This window comes from Pipistrellus kuhlii, unplaced genomic scaffold (genome assembly GCF_014108245.1).
Source record: "Pipistrellus kuhlii isolate mPipKuh1 unplaced genomic scaffold, mPipKuh1.p scaffold_m20_p_30, whole genome shotgun sequence".
Taxonomy (NCBI): domain Eukaryota; kingdom Metazoa; phylum Chordata; class Mammalia; order Chiroptera; family Vespertilionidae; genus Pipistrellus; species Pipistrellus kuhlii.
The window spans coordinates 4,593,119-4,607,769 of NW_023425530.1; the positions used below are offsets into that span (position 1 = coordinate 4,593,119).

At 51.2% G+C, this 14,651-nt stretch overlaps 1 protein-coding gene across 5 annotated transcripts; it reads left to right on the top strand.

Annotated features, from left to right (window-relative positions):
• Positions 1–6,450: 6,450 nt before the first annotated feature.
• On the top strand, positions 6,451–13,758 carry MRPL4 (mitochondrial ribosomal protein L4). 5 transcript variants are annotated; one of them, XR_006743053.1, is made up of 11 exons: positions 6,451–6,689; positions 6,774–6,840; positions 6,920–7,070; positions 9,051–9,102; positions 10,271–10,388; positions 10,633–10,738; positions 11,328–11,434; positions 11,511–11,643; positions 11,717–11,882; positions 11,917–12,227; positions 12,868–12,995. XR_006743053.1 is itself a non-coding variant. In XM_045589205.1 (10 exons), the coding sequence occupies exons 1-10, from the start codon at positions 6,633–6,635 to the stop codon at positions 13,011–13,013; spliced, it is 1,014 nt and encodes a 337-aa protein (XP_045445161.1). In that variant the 5' UTR covers positions 6,485–6,632; the 3' UTR covers positions 13,014–13,758. The 5 variants fall into 5 exon arrangements, 3 of the variants coding, with proteins under 3 accessions (XP_045445161.1, XP_036315505.1, XP_036315506.1); XR_004991831.2 differs by having other exon boundaries at positions 6,479–6,689; positions 11,534–11,643; XM_045589205.1 differs by lacking the exon at positions 11,917–12,227 and having other exon boundaries at positions 6,485–6,689; positions 11,717–11,793; positions 12,868–13,758.
• The last annotated feature ends 893 nt before the right edge of the window (positions 13,759–14,651 follow it).

A 14,651-nucleotide genomic window follows, 5' to 3' on the forward strand; every position in this document is an offset into this window, starting at 1 on the left:
GTTCAGTTCCTGGTCAGGGCACATGTCTGGGTTTTGGGCTCAATCCCCAGTGGGGGTGTGTATAGGAGGCAGCCAATCAATGATTCTCTCTCATCATTGATGTTTCTATCTCTTCCTCCCACACCCTTCTTCTCAGAAATCAATAAAAATGCATTTAAAAAAAGATCCTCTTGCCTCCCAATCTACCCTCAGTGCCTGCCATTGGCAAAATCTGGGCAGAAACCAATGGACAAGGGAAATGTTGTGTGCAGGGGTCAGCCCCTAGCTGTGGGACAGGGCCAGCAGGGGAAGTGGGTGGCTGAGGGTACACAGGCTCAAGCTGGGTACAAACCATGTGAGGTAGGACCCATTACACCTCATTTCACAGAGGAGGAAATTGAGACCCAATGAACCGCGGTGCCCTACTCCCCTGAGGAGGGTCTGAATTTCTGCCAAGACCTGCTGGTTCTGTGCCTTTTTTTTTTTTTTTTTTTTTTTTTTTTGTTCCAAATTCCTATTGCGGTTAAACTGAAGGTAACTAAACAGGCATGGAAATGACTATGCAAATCAGACCCGTCCTGGGGGTGGAGGGCTGACTCAATGGGAGACTCCTCCTCCAGGGTTTGGCAGTTACCCACCAACGGAGCTGCAAACACACAGCAGATGTTCGGGCAGGTGGCGAGGGGGCACTTTAGTCAGCTCCCCCCAGTAGGTCAGATCCCCCCTAACCCCCCAAGAAGCCTGTACCCATGCTCTGCATCTCCTGAGGGCTGCCCTCAATATCGCAGCCTTAACCACTGGCTTTTGTGAAAACCCTTGCACAGTGATTGGGGGGGAGGGAGGCCAGGAAAGACCAGATGTTGGGGGGCCCTCCAGTTTATGATGTGTGTTCCCTAAATTGCTATCACACTTGTGGCCAGCAGAGTCACAAGGCTGATAGTGGAGACAGGGGTTACCTGCCGTTGAGCCTTTGATCCACGGGAGTGAGCTGGACATGTTGATCTTTGACCTCCACCAAGGCTCAGGCCAAAATGGTCAAACTTTGAGCCTTGCAGTATGCACGACTCAAGGTCATTATTTCCCTTTCATGAAGGCTTAAAATCAATAAGCTGCGGGGCAGAGGGGAGAGGGCGGTGGGGGGAAGTGGGGAGCCCTGTGCAAAGTGCTTTCTCTACGTTCTGTTTGTTGAGTTACTGTGTATGGGGAACATGCTGCGAGCCCTCCTCAGCAGGGGAGTCCAGTGGGGAAAGAAACAAAGAACCCTGCCATCTAGGAGCTGACATTCTAGTGGGGGAGACAGACAAGCATCAGGAACATAAGAACATGATGTCGTCTGTTAGTATACGGTGACAGTTCTGGAAACACGTGACACCTGGGAAGGCAGCAGAATGTAAGGTCGGCGGGGAGCAGTGATTTTAGACCCAGTGTCAGCTGAGACGGTGACATTTAAGCAAAGACCGTAAGGAGATGTGGGGGTGAGCCATGAAGATTGACATTCATGGGAGAGTGGTCCAGGCAGAAGGAATGACAGATGAAAGGGCCCCGAGACTGGTGTGGGATGGACAGGTCTGGTGATAAGACCATTGTGGCTAGAGACCAAAGAGTGATAGAGGAGGAGGGTGGGATGCAGTGAGGACGTTGGCTTTGGCTCTAAGGGAACGGGAAGTGAGAGGGTTCTGAGCAAAGGAGGGATGTGATCTGATTCCTGTTTATAGGTTCCCTCTGTGGGATAAAAAGGACTGAGGGGAGTGTAAGTGAAAGGAAAGAGAACTCTGACCCTCCACACAGCTCAGCGGGGGCGGGGAAGGTTTGTGTGTGTCATGCTTACTGATTAAACATGTGGCCAATCAGCAGCAGCCCCTGGATTTGAACCCGTGTCTATGTGACTCCAGTGCCACTGGGTAAATTATCATTTACTGGGTACCTATGCGCCTGTGACTCCAGGGGGTTAGAGACCTTAATACAATGGAAGTGCTCTCTCTGTTTCTGATAATACCTCGGCAACAGGGCAATGAGAAGGAATTCACTTTCGAAACATGTATTGAGCCCCTACTGTGTTATAAGTGTGAGGCGGCATGCTGGGCTATAGCAGGGAACAAAAGGAAGCAAAATTTCTTTTTGCCTTGGAACCTGGCTGGCATGGCTCAGTGGTTGAGCATCAACTTATGAACCAGGAGGTTGTGGTTCGATTACCAGTCAGGGCACATGCCAGAGTTGCTGGCTTGATCCTCAGTAGAAGGCATGCAGGAAGCAGCCAATCAATGATTCTCTCCATCATTAATGTTTCTGTCTCGCTCTCACTCTCCTTTCCTCTATGAAATCAGTATCTCTATATATATAAAAGCCTAAGTGACCAAATGACCAAATGACAGGTTGACTGGTTGCTACGATGGGCACTGACCACCAGGAGACAGATGCTCAATGCACAGGATTGGGCTCCCTCCTGTATGGATCAGGCCTATGTGGATCAGGCTGAAACTGGCTCTCTGACATCCCCTGAGGAGTCCCGGATTGCAAGAGGGCACAGGCCAAGCCAAGGGACCCCACCAGTGCATGAATCTGTAGACTGCAAAGACCTACTCTTGCATGAATTTCATGCAACGGGCCTCTAGTATATATATATATATATATATATATATATATATATATATATATATATATATATATATGTATATGTGTGTGTGTGTGTGTGTGTGTGTGTGTATGTATATGTATATATAAAAAATTTCTACCCTGGAGTAGTTTATACTTTAATAGAGAAAACAGACAAAAAGCATTAAAAAGGGGGAGGATTGCCCTAGCCCCCTGGTCGGCAAACTGTGGCTTGTGAGTCACATGTGGCTCTTTGGCCCCATGAGTGTGGCTCTTCTATAAAATACCACAGCCTGGGCGACTCTATTTTGAAGAAGTGGCGTTAGAAGAAGTTTAAGTTTTAAAAATTTGGCTCTCAAAAGAAATTTCAGTCATTGTACTGTTATTTGGCTCTGTTGACCAATGACCACTGCCCTAGCCAATTTGGCTCGCTGAATATAGTGTAAGCCTGGGGACTGAAGGGTTCAATTCCAGTCAAGGACACATGCCCGGGTTGAGGACTTGATCCCCAGTGGAAGCAGCCAATCAATGATTCTCTCTCATCATTGATACTTCTATGTCTCTCTCTCTTCCTTCCTCTCTGAAATCAATAAAAATATATTTAAAAAATAATAATAAATAAAAAGGGGAGGGTTACGTAGGATTTTAAAACATACTAGTAAATACTGATGGGAAAAAATGGGGCAAGATAAGGGAGTCAAAAGGGCAAGGGTGGAGACCACAATTTTAAAAAGGGTGGTCAGCCCTAGCTGGTTTGGCTCAGTGGATAGAGTGTCAGTCTGTAGACTGAAGGGTCCTTGGTTTGATTCCAGTCAAGGGCATATGCCCAGGTTGTGGGCTTGACCCTCAGTGTGGGGTGTGCAGGAGGTAGCCGATCATTGATTTTCATTATTAGTGTTTCTATCTCTCTTTTCCTCTGTGAAATCAATAATATATATATATATATATATATATATATATATATATATACACATACACATTTTTATATATTTATTTTTTTAATTTTTTTATCTCAATGAGAGAGAATCATTGATTGGCTGCCTCTTGTATGCCCCCTACTGGGGATTGAGCCCAAAACTCAGGCATGTGCCGTTGGCACATGCTCTATGCTCTATCCACTGAGCCAAGCCGGCTAGGGCAATAAAATATATATTTTTTAAATAAAATAAAAAGGGTGGTCAATAGAAAAAGACAAAAAAATATCGCCGAAACCTGTTTGGCTCAATGGATAGAGCGTCGGCCTGCGGACTGAAAGGTCCCAGGTTCAATTCCGGTCAAGGGCATGTACATTGTTTGCGGGCACATCCCTGGTAGGGGGTGTGCAGGAGGCAGCTAATCCATGATCCTCTCTCATCGATGTTTCTAACTTTCTATCCCTCTCTCCTCCTCTCTGTAAAAAAATCAATAAAATATATTTTAAAAAAATATGGTGGTCAAGACAGGCTTCTTGCTAGAGGTGACCTTTGAAAAACGAATCCAAGGAAGTGAGGGATGAAGCCATGTGGAGCTCTGGGAAAAGTATGCTCTAAGCAGAAGAGACAGTGTGGAATGTTAAACGCACATCTACAATTATTCTTTCAGGGAGATTCTTGCAAAGACCCTAAAGTGGGTTCAACATAAGTGAAGGAGCTGACAACCAAAGCATGCAGCCATTGGAAGATTCAGGTCCCAGCCCTCTCACACTCTACTCATTTCCAGGCTTAGTAAATTCTGTTCTCTCAGCCCGTTTCTTCTCTGGACAAACTGCCAATGGACCCTCAACCCTTAACTCCCCGGTTACAGCTTCAGAGAAGCCAATCTGAGACCTCATCCCACAGACCCTGAAGACCCCTCCCCCCAATTCCAAACCCTCAGCCTTCTCCGCTGGACTATATCTCAAGGGTGTCTACTGGATTTACTCCCGTGGTATACAGTAGGTGCCTAATACAATCATTAAGCAACAAAGTGCCATTCCATCATTCATCACAAAAAATCTTAACTCCCCTGGCAATCTGCCTGTAAAATCAAACTGGTTCTGAGAGGAGACACACAGCTGTTTGTGGTGGTGACTTCTGGGAAGGGAACTGAGTTGGGGTCAGGGGACAGAGGTTAGAGAAAACAGATTTTTTCGTGCTAGTTACCTTTTTTGTAGTTTTTGAAAATTTCTTTACCACGTGCAAATTACCAACACAAACATAAAATGAATAAATAGAATTCTACAAAACAAAGGACTAAAAGACTTTTTTAAACTGCAAAGAATGTGGAATTTTAAACACATGTTCACATTTGTTTTTAAATATAGTTTATTGATTTTTTTTATGGAAAGGAAGAGAGAGGGATAGAGAGTTAGAAACATCGATGAGAGAATCATCAATCAGCTGCCTCTTGCACACCCCCTACTGGGGATGTGCCCGCAACCAAGGTACATGCCCTTAACCAGAATCGAACCCAGGACCTTTCAGTCTGCAGGCTGACGCTCTATCCACTGAGCCAAACCGGTTTTGGCACGTTCACATTTTTTATTCTTGCAGGGATAGAGTACACAATGAAATACATTGTAAGTTTTAATTAATACTTCATACAAATATTCATATGATATATATCAGATAAAAAGAAAAAAAGAGAAAGCCTGTATCTTTAGCTCGTCTTTCAAATCCTCCAGGGTCCACCCTCATCCCTTCCTTGGCTCTTGTCTCATTTTAATGACAAAATTCGCCTTTAATAATAATGATAATAGTCGGGACCGGTTTGGCTCAGTGGATAGAGTGTCAGCCTGTGGACTGAAAGGTCCCAGGTTCGATTCCAGTCAAGGGCATGTACCTTGGTTGTGGGCACATCCCCAGTGGGGGGTGCGGGTTGCAAGAGGCGGCTGATCGTTGATTCTCTCTCATCGATGTTTCTAACTCACTATCCCTCTCTCTTCCTCTCTGTGAAAAAACAATAAAATATATTTTAAAAAATGATAATAATGTGATGTATTAAGTTTTCACCTTGTGACAAGCATGAAACGTTTTGCCTCCATTTATTTCATTAAAGTCCTACAACCGCCCCATTTTCCAGATAGGAAAACTGACAGAGGTCCGTCCAGACCTCTACGCCCTGGTGACCAGGCCTGACCAGGAAGGGAAGGCTGCTATGGGCTCGTAGCGCCCCTGGAGGTCGTGCAGGGAACGTGGCAGAGAATTTATAAATGAGCATTTGGATTACGATGGGGGTCTCTGGACTCTCCGCATTGCTTTCTCCTTGGAGAACCCTGGCAGTGCTCTGACGGGACAGGAACCTGGCCTGGGCGGGCGGGAGACACAGACCTACTCTGAGGGGATTGGGTGACAGGGAGGGGGAGACACCCATCGCTGGGGAATCTAAGCGGATAGGCACTGCCCTGCAGGCTCAATCCTGAGGGCTTTCTGTAGAAAGTAAGACCCCGCAAGTACACTAACAAGCAAGACCTCTTTGAAAAGCCATCGGGGAGTCTAGGAGGCTAATGGGGGGCGGGGCCGGGAGGTCGTGGCTTCCACCAGATGCGTAAAAGCTACTGGTCACGTTCCCTTTCAGTGGTCCGCAGACTGTGGCTCGCGAGTCACACGCGGCTCTTTGGCCCCTTGAGTGTGGCTCTTCCGAGGCCTGGGCGAGTCTATTTTGAAGAAGTGGCGTTAGAAGAAGTTTAAGTTTAAAAATTTGGCTCTCAAAAGAAATTTCAATCGTTGTACTGTTGCTATTTGGCTCTGTGGATTGATGAGTTTGCCGACCATTGCTAAGTGTCCCCCCCAGAACCGCCCAGCCATGGGCGGGCCGCTTTTCCAGACTTAAAGCCCATTGGCTGAACGAGCACAGGCTCTTCCAGGGGGAGGGTGGCCTGGGGGGCTCCATGCTGTGGGGTCGCGTTTCCAGGGGGCCCTTTAGGCCAGGAATGGAAACGGGGGTCCTGGGATGGCGGTGGGGTCTCAGCGTCCTCACTCTTGCACGCTCGGCTTTTCGGCCCCGAATGGGGGCGGAGCCGGCGGCGGCGCGGGCGTGACGTCATCACCAGGCGCCGCGCGCAGAGGGAGCCCTGACCTCGGGGCGCGCGGAGCTGCGGAGCAATGTTGCGGCTGGTCCGGGCCGGGGCGCGGGCCTGGCTCCCGCCCACCCGCTGCCAGGTGAGGCCGGGACTGGGAGTGGGGTCGAAGGGCCAAGGTTGGCGGGTGCAGGGGTCGTCTCTCATTCTCGCCCACCGTTTACAGCGGCTGAGCGTGCTGGCGGAAGAGGCAGCGCAGCCACCGGAGAAGCCGGAGCCGGTGGCGAGCCCGGGTGAGATTGCTGGGGTCTTGGGGCGGCAACAGGGAGCTCGAACCCTTTCCCCAGACCCCTGACTTACCAATTGCTTCAGGTCCCCAGGCACCGGTGCTGCGAAAGTGCGAGCTCCCCGTGCCCTCACACCGGCGTCCGGTGCAGGCCTGGGTCGAGTCCCTGCGGGGCTTCGAGCAGGAGCGCGTAGGTCTGGCCGAGCTGCACCCCGACGTTTTCTCCACGGCGCCCAGGTGAACTGCGAGCCGAAATGGTGAACTGGGTGGCAAAGGGACAGGGAGCGCGGGTTTAGGAATCAGGTTGACCTGGGCTGGAGCCTCAGGTTCTCCACCTCTCCAAAGGGGATGATGATAGCTTTGCGCAGTGGCAATGAGTTTTATCCGAGGCGCGAATTGAAAAAAAAAAAAAAAAGAAGAAGAAGAAGAAAGAAGAAGGAAAAAGCAGGGGGGGATGATTTTTTCCCTCCTGCATGGTAGTGAGGTTGGGAGCTGAGGGTAACAGCCTCTAGGCCAGTTAAGGATGCAGAACTCCAGAGTTTGCAGGGCTTGGGGATGCAGAGCCTTTCCAATCCTGCCTTCCCCCATTCTGTCAGACTTCCGGAGGCTGCCCTGATGATTAGATGAGATGCTTCCGGCACATAAGTTCAGTAGAAATGTTGATTATCGTTGCTGTTACTGGTGTTTGCAAAAATCGGTTACTAGCAGTGTCTAAATCCTTTCTGTGTGCCTGGTACAGCCTATTTGCATTTTAGTTAACTAGATCTCATAGCAACACTAGGAAGGCGATCTGTTATCCTCGTTTTGTAGATAAGGAAACTGAACACAGACAGATTAAGAAGTTGGCCCAAGGTCACACAGCTTGTAAGCTTTAAAGCCAGGATCTCAATCTTATGTGCACCAACTCCCAGGGCTGGGGTATTGCTTGCCCAGCTGTATGATGCTCCTCATGTGAATGGTGTCTGGTACCATAATAGATGCTATTAATTCACCCCTCTTAGTGTTATTGATTTGGTTTGCCCCTGCCTGAACAGAGTCCTCATCTAATAGAGGGTAACAAAGAAATTTTAAAACAACATATTCTGTTCTGTAAATATTTATCAAGCACCTACTGTAATAGGTAGTGAATGAACACTGATGTTGCTTACAATCTAGAGCACATGTGTCAAACACAAGGCCCGCGGGCCAAATTCGTCCCGCCAGGCCTTGCAATGTGGCCCGCACTGCGCTGTCATCACTGCACTCCGCTGCGTTTCCATCACAATGACAGTTTATGACTGTTCAGTAAACCATTCGGCCCGCGATTTAGGCTGGATTTTAGATTTTGGCCCCTTCTCTGATTGAGTTCGACACCCCTAATCTAGAGGAAGGGTCAGCAAACTTTTTCGGTAAAGGGTCAGATAGTAAATACTTTAGGTTTTGCAACTATCATCTCCATGGCAACTATTGATCTCTAGCAATGTAGTGCAAAAAGCAGCCATAGATGATACATAAGCAAATGATCATGGCTGTGTTCCAGTAAAACATATTTACAAAAAGAGGCAGCAGGCCAGATTTGGCCTATTAGCCATAGTTTTCCAACCCCTGGCACACCGTTACCCTGGCAGCTGTGTGCAGGGTAGCCACATAATGTGAGCCTCATCTCATGCAATTTAAAATCTGCTAGTCACATTTTTCACAACAACGGGAAGAAACAAGTGAGATTGCTTTCAATATAATTTATTTAACCTGATGTAGCTAAAATGTTGTCATTTTAACACGTGGCACTGCCCACATTTTAGGTGTTCAGTAGCCACACATGTGGCCAGTGTCTACTGTGTGGGACAGGGCAGGTTTAAAGAGTCAAACCAGTTCACAGAGAAGGTGGCATTCAGTTAGCCGTAATGGTAGGAAAGAAGGAAGGTGTAGCTCTCTCTTTTGCAAGGGAGCTTCTCTGGGTGATAACGTTTGGGCCGAGACCTGTAGGCTGAGAAGGAACCAGTCAGGGGAAGAGCGTTTCGCTCAGAAGGAACAGCAAATGCAAAGACCTGGAGGCCAGACTCCATTTCACAGAATGGAATGGAGGGCAGTGTGTAGACCTGGGGTCAAAGAAAGGCTGAGGCAGACCACACAGAGCCCTGGCGGGGGAAGAGAGGAGCCTGGGTTTTCATCTAGTGGGTGGGGACTGGGGGAAGGTTTTAAGCTGACGGAGACCTCTCGCGTCTCCTTCCTCCACAGGCTGGATATCCTGCACCAGGTCGCCATCTGGCAGAAGAACTTCAAGAGAATTGTGAGTGTCCTGCGTGGGGTGAGGTGGAAGCCCCTCAGGGTGTTGTCTCGAGACTACTGGGCTTGGGCCCATCTCTCTCTCCTGACCATCCACTGGCGGGTCATTTGCTGAGCATTTTCTGAACGCCCTCTGTGCCCTGGGCATGGTGCCAGAGGATGGGACAGGAGAGATTCCTGCCCTCATGAAGCTTACAGCTTAGTCGGAGAGGTGAACGTGAATCAAGTAGTGATAATCTGTAAATGTATGGTTAGGGAAGTTATCCCACAGAAAGGGATATTTAACCTCAGGTCTGCAGTAAGAGTAACTAGGTGAGCCCAGCCGACGTGGCTCAGTGGTTGAGTGTTGACCCAGGAACCAGGAGGTCACGGTTAGATTCCCGGTCAGGGCACATGTCCGGGTTGTGGGTTCAATTCCCAGTGTGGGGTGTGTAGGAGGCAGCTGACCAATAATGCTCTCTCATTGATGTTTCTATCTCTCTATCCCTCTCCCTTTTCTGAAATCAATAAAATAAATATATTTTTTAAAAGGAACTAGGTGAAGGGAACAGTGGGGCTGGGGTGGAGGTAGTGGGGACAGCATATGCAAATGCCCTATGGCAGGGGCCAAAAACAGCCCAGTGGAGCTTAGAGGTCAGCAGGAGTCATGGTGAAGACCAAGGTTGAAGAAGCCATCGTCAGTCAGGATCTCTGCCTTCCATCTGCCCACCTCCGAAGTTTAACGAGTTCTCCCCCTGTCCACACCCTCCCTGGCTCCTTGTTGCTCTAGGAATGAAGCGGCTAGCCTGGCATTGAAAGATCCTCATGGTTCCCCACCCTTCACCTCTCCCTGATTCTCCGTGTCTTTCCCCACGCTCCACCTTCCTTTCAGTTGCAGCCACATTGGAATGATTCCAAAAAATACTGAGCACCTACTGCTGCCAGGCCGCAGAGTCCCTGCCTTTCTGGGACTGACATTTGGGAGTGCAGGAGGGAACTCTTGATTTTCTGTCCTTCCTCCCTCTGAGAGTGACCTGTGCTTGTCCTGATAGAGCCCCATTCTCTGTGTCCTCTCTGGCTCCCCATGGCAGGCCCAGTCCATCCAGGTCGCTGCTATATTTCTGGGCTTGGTGCCTTTTGGCCGCAGTGACGTCTGCCTCATGAACCTGACCCCCCTCACTTTGTGTCCACAGAGCTATGCCAAGACCAAGACTAGAGCTGAGGTGCGGGGCGGTGGCCGGAAGCCCTGGCCACAGAAAGGCAGTGGGCGTGCAAGGCATGGCAGTATCCGCTCCCCAATCTGGAGAGGAGGCAAGTGGGCAGGGCGGGCCGGAGGCTCTGGGCTAACTCGGGGTCTGGATGTTTCTCTCTACACATCTGGCATGCTGTCTTGTTGGTCCCATTCCCTCTACCCCGCCTGGGGCAGCGACAGCAAGACTCAGACGCACACACCTCACCGCCCACATGCAGGCAGAGGGTTGTTCACTTTTCCCATCCCCCGATTCTCCCCGACTCCCCACCTTCAGCCAACTCCGGCCTTGGCCTCTCTCATCAGACTATGGCCACAGCCCCTTCTGGCCCTGCCTCACATCTCATCTCTCCTGGCCCACATCACACAACACTCAGAGGATCTTCTTAAACCTCCCAGCTTCTGCCTTTGCATGAGCTCCTTACCTTGCCATTCCAGGCACTGATGGCTGCTGGACCCTCCCCATGTCCCCTTCACACCCTTTCCGCCCAGATAGCTCTGACTTAGTCATCTCCCCTTTGCCTGGTCAACTCTGCTCATGCTTCTGGTGTGTCGGGGCCATCTTCCTCCAGGCAGCCCTCCATGACCTCCCCTGGATTCCCTGTCCGTCCACGCCCACTCCCAAACTCCTAGGCTGCCATGCCCAGCCCTGATTCCCTCCGCGATCAAGCCTCTGTAGGAATAGGAATGGCGTGAGGGCGGGGATCCTTCCATCTTGTTCTGTGCTGTATTCCAGAGCCCAGGGGGAGGGTGGACATACAGGTGGACAATCCTCACTCGGGGTTTGATGGCTGAAGAAACAGAGGCCTAGAGAAGTGAAGTTACTAGTCTCAGGGGATGCCTAATCAGGCCTCCCCTCCATCCTTCCCTGCCCTCTTTGCTGGAGTTGAGCCTGACTGCTGGCAGCTTACCCACCCCCACCCGCTCACCTACCACTGGGGCTGATTTTTTACATCCAGTTCGAGCTGGGCCCTCACCTGTTCACACCTCTGTGCCCACAGGAGGTATTGCCCATGGCCCCCGGGGCCCCACAAGCTACTACTACATGCTGCCCATGAAGATGCGGGTGCAAGGCCTCAGAGTGGCGCTGACCATCAAGCTGGCTCAGGTACAGCCCCGGTCCTATTGGGAGCCCCTGGGGTGTTTGTGTGCGGGCTGTGAGGGCCTGGGAGATGGTAGCGCAGACCTCTGTCCTTCCTCCCATCAGGACAACCTGCACATCGTGGACTCCCTGGAGATGCCAACTGCAGACCCTCAGTACCTGACGGAGCTGGCCTGCTACCGCCGCTGGGGGGACTCCGTGCTGCTGGTGGACTTGTGAGGATGCAGGCCGAGCGGGGTGGGGCTGAGCTCCGCCCTCTGCAGGCCTCACCTCCGGCCTCTCTTTCAGAGTGCACGAGGACATGCCTCAGAACATGGTGGCTGCCACATCAGGGCTGAAGACCTTCAACCTGATCCCAGCTGTGGGTGAGTGAAGGGTGCAGGGAGTGCCTGGGCCAGTTTAAGTCCTGTATCTGCCGCTCAATCACTGAGTGGCCCTGGACAGTAACTACCCTCTACGCCATCCCCCCCTCATTCCCTCCCCCGCCCCCCGAATCCTCAACAGGCCAAACGAAGCACTGGGAGAACGATGTCTGTCTTAAATGCTCTGATACCATGTTGTCCAACTGCGCTCACAGTGCTGGGCGTGGAGTGAGTGCGAGAGCCACTGGCTGTCCCCACCTGGCTCCTCGCTCAGAGGCAGAGAGGCCGGGTCAGGTCTGTCCTGAGTACAGCACAGCTTTGCCCATCGACTGATTCCGAGCTCTCTCCCAGTCTCCTGGTTGCATTCCTGCTGCCTCCTGGGCATCTCCTTCCCTCCAGTGGCCTGGGCCCACACCACGCCGTCACCCTCCGCCCCAGTGAGTCAGCTCACACACTTGGCTCTGTCTCTACACATCCAGAAGCTGACCGCTTCTTGCCACCCTGGGCCAGCCCGCTGCCTTGATCAGCACAGCCCCCTCTGCTCTCATCCCCACAGTCTGTCCCCCACCCCAGCTGCCAGACGACAACCTGTGAGCACCTGAGTCTGCGCACATCCCTCTCCAGCTCTGCATGGCTCCCCCTGCACTCTCGGGGGTGGTGGGGAGCCCAAGTCCTCCCCAAGACCCCCCCAGGACCTGCATGACCTGCCTTGTCCCATCCCTGCCCTCCCTCCTCCCTCTCTCCTTCCTTATTAACTGCAGCCCCACTGGGTACCTTGGTACATTGTTTTTCTTCATTTGCTCTGTCTGTGGTTGGTTCCATCCATGGGAATCATGGCCAAGCAGAGGGCAGAGCCAGGCACGTGGGAGGCTCTCAGTCCGAAGCTGATGGGTTGACAGTCCCTTGCCCAGGGTTCCCCCATGGTGAGCTGCTGAGCCAGGGTTTGAATCCAGGCTGCAGGGCTCTTGACCCCATGCCAGACCATGGTATCTCTGTAAGGGGAAGTGCTCCCGGGAGGAGGGAAAGGGGCTGCAGATGGGTACAGCCTTGCCCTGACTACACTCCCTGCCTCCCCAGGCTTGAACGTGCACAGCATGCTGAAGCACCAGACACTGGTCCTGACCCTGCAGACTGTTGCCTTTCTGGAGGAGAAGTTGCTCTGGCAGGACTCACGCTACTCGCCCCTCTACCCCTTCCGCCTGCCCTACTGCGACTTCCCCTGAGCCCGCCCCTGCGCCCCAGGGCCCACCAGCTGCCTTCCTTCCTGCAGTGTCCATGCCAGTGCTGCTGAGCCTCGCAGAGACCCCGGCGGCTGTGAGGGCAGCACTGCCCAGGCTCCCTCGTCCCAGTAGGAAGCTGAGGCCGGGAAGAGTGGTGGGGCAGGCCAGGCAGGCCACACGGTCATGACCGGGAAGGGCAGCTCGGCAGAGAGCCCAGTCAAGCTCCCGTCCAATTCTGTCTTCTGTTTTAAAGATAAGCTTTATTTTTTAATTACAGAGGAGAAACAGAACAGCTCGTTGCCATGTTGTGGATAATTCCAGCTGGCAAGTCGGGCTCTTTCCTCGGTGCTGGGCACCGCCAGTCCCTCTCCTCAAGGGGCGACCTCAGTGCTGTTTATAGGAATGGCTCGGAGTTAGCTTCCCTGGGTGAGAGCACTGCCCTTTCCTGGGAACCTGCTCCTGCCACGGCCTGGCTCTCGGGCGCCCGGACCCTGTTAGGAGAGCAGGCGTACAGGAAGCTGGGAGCGTGCCTGGGACAGCTAGTGCCGGGGGGATGTGGTTGCTCACAGTGCTGTACACCTGTTTCCTAGCAGGCTCTGGGTCCCCTTTGTTATGGTCCTTCGGTCCAATGTGGGGCCTTGATTCCACTAGTGGGTGCCATGTGCGCTCCTGATTTCCCCTGAGCTCAGAATCAGAATCACGGTGGTCAATAAATGAGAGAATAAATACATTTTTTTAAAACACCAAACCAGTATCCCAATTCTTGCATCTGCTGAATTAATCCTTCTGTTGCCTCCAGCTCCGCACGGCTCCAAGTTAATTTTTAAAAAATATATATTTTATTGATTTTGTACAGAGAGGAAGGGAGAGAGAGAGTTAGAAACATGGATGAGAGAGAGTCATTGATCAGCTGCCTCTTGCACACCCCCTACTGGGGATATGCCCACAACCAAGGTACATGCCCTTGACCGGAATCGAACCCCGGACCCTTCAGTCCCCAAGCTGACGCTCTATCCACTGAGCCAAACTGGTCTCTGCTCCAAGTTAATTTTTAAAATAATCATAATACAGCCCAGCAGGCATGGCTCAGTGGTTGAATGTCTACCTATGAACCAGGAAGTCACGGTTCGATTCCTGATCAGGGCACATGCTTGGGTTATGGGCTTGATCCCCAGTGTGAGATGTGCAAAAGGCAGTCGAATGGTTTTCTCTCAACATTGCTGTTTTTATTTCTCTCTCCCCCTTCCTCTCTGGAATCTTTAAAATATTTTTAAAGATATCATAATACAGACTATAAAATAATGTGGCTGATTTTTTTTGAAGTCACCCAGAACTGTCATCTGTGTGCAGGCCCAGCCAGGCCGGGCAGCCACAGAGACCACCCACCAGCTGGGCTGTCCCTCACCAAAAACATCTCTGAAATGCTTCCCTTGGGAGTAACTTCAGAACTTGAAACACATTCTTTGAAAATTCTCAATGGACATAAAGTTTGACCCTTAAAGCACCAGATTTGGCTAAGTAAACAACAGGAAAGTCATTTGGAGCCGGTAGTAAGAAGGGTTCAGAGGCTGAGCAGGAAGTGCTGTGTGGGCTTGAGACGGACTGTTACCCGCTTTTCCCTGCGCCTCTGACCGACCCTGT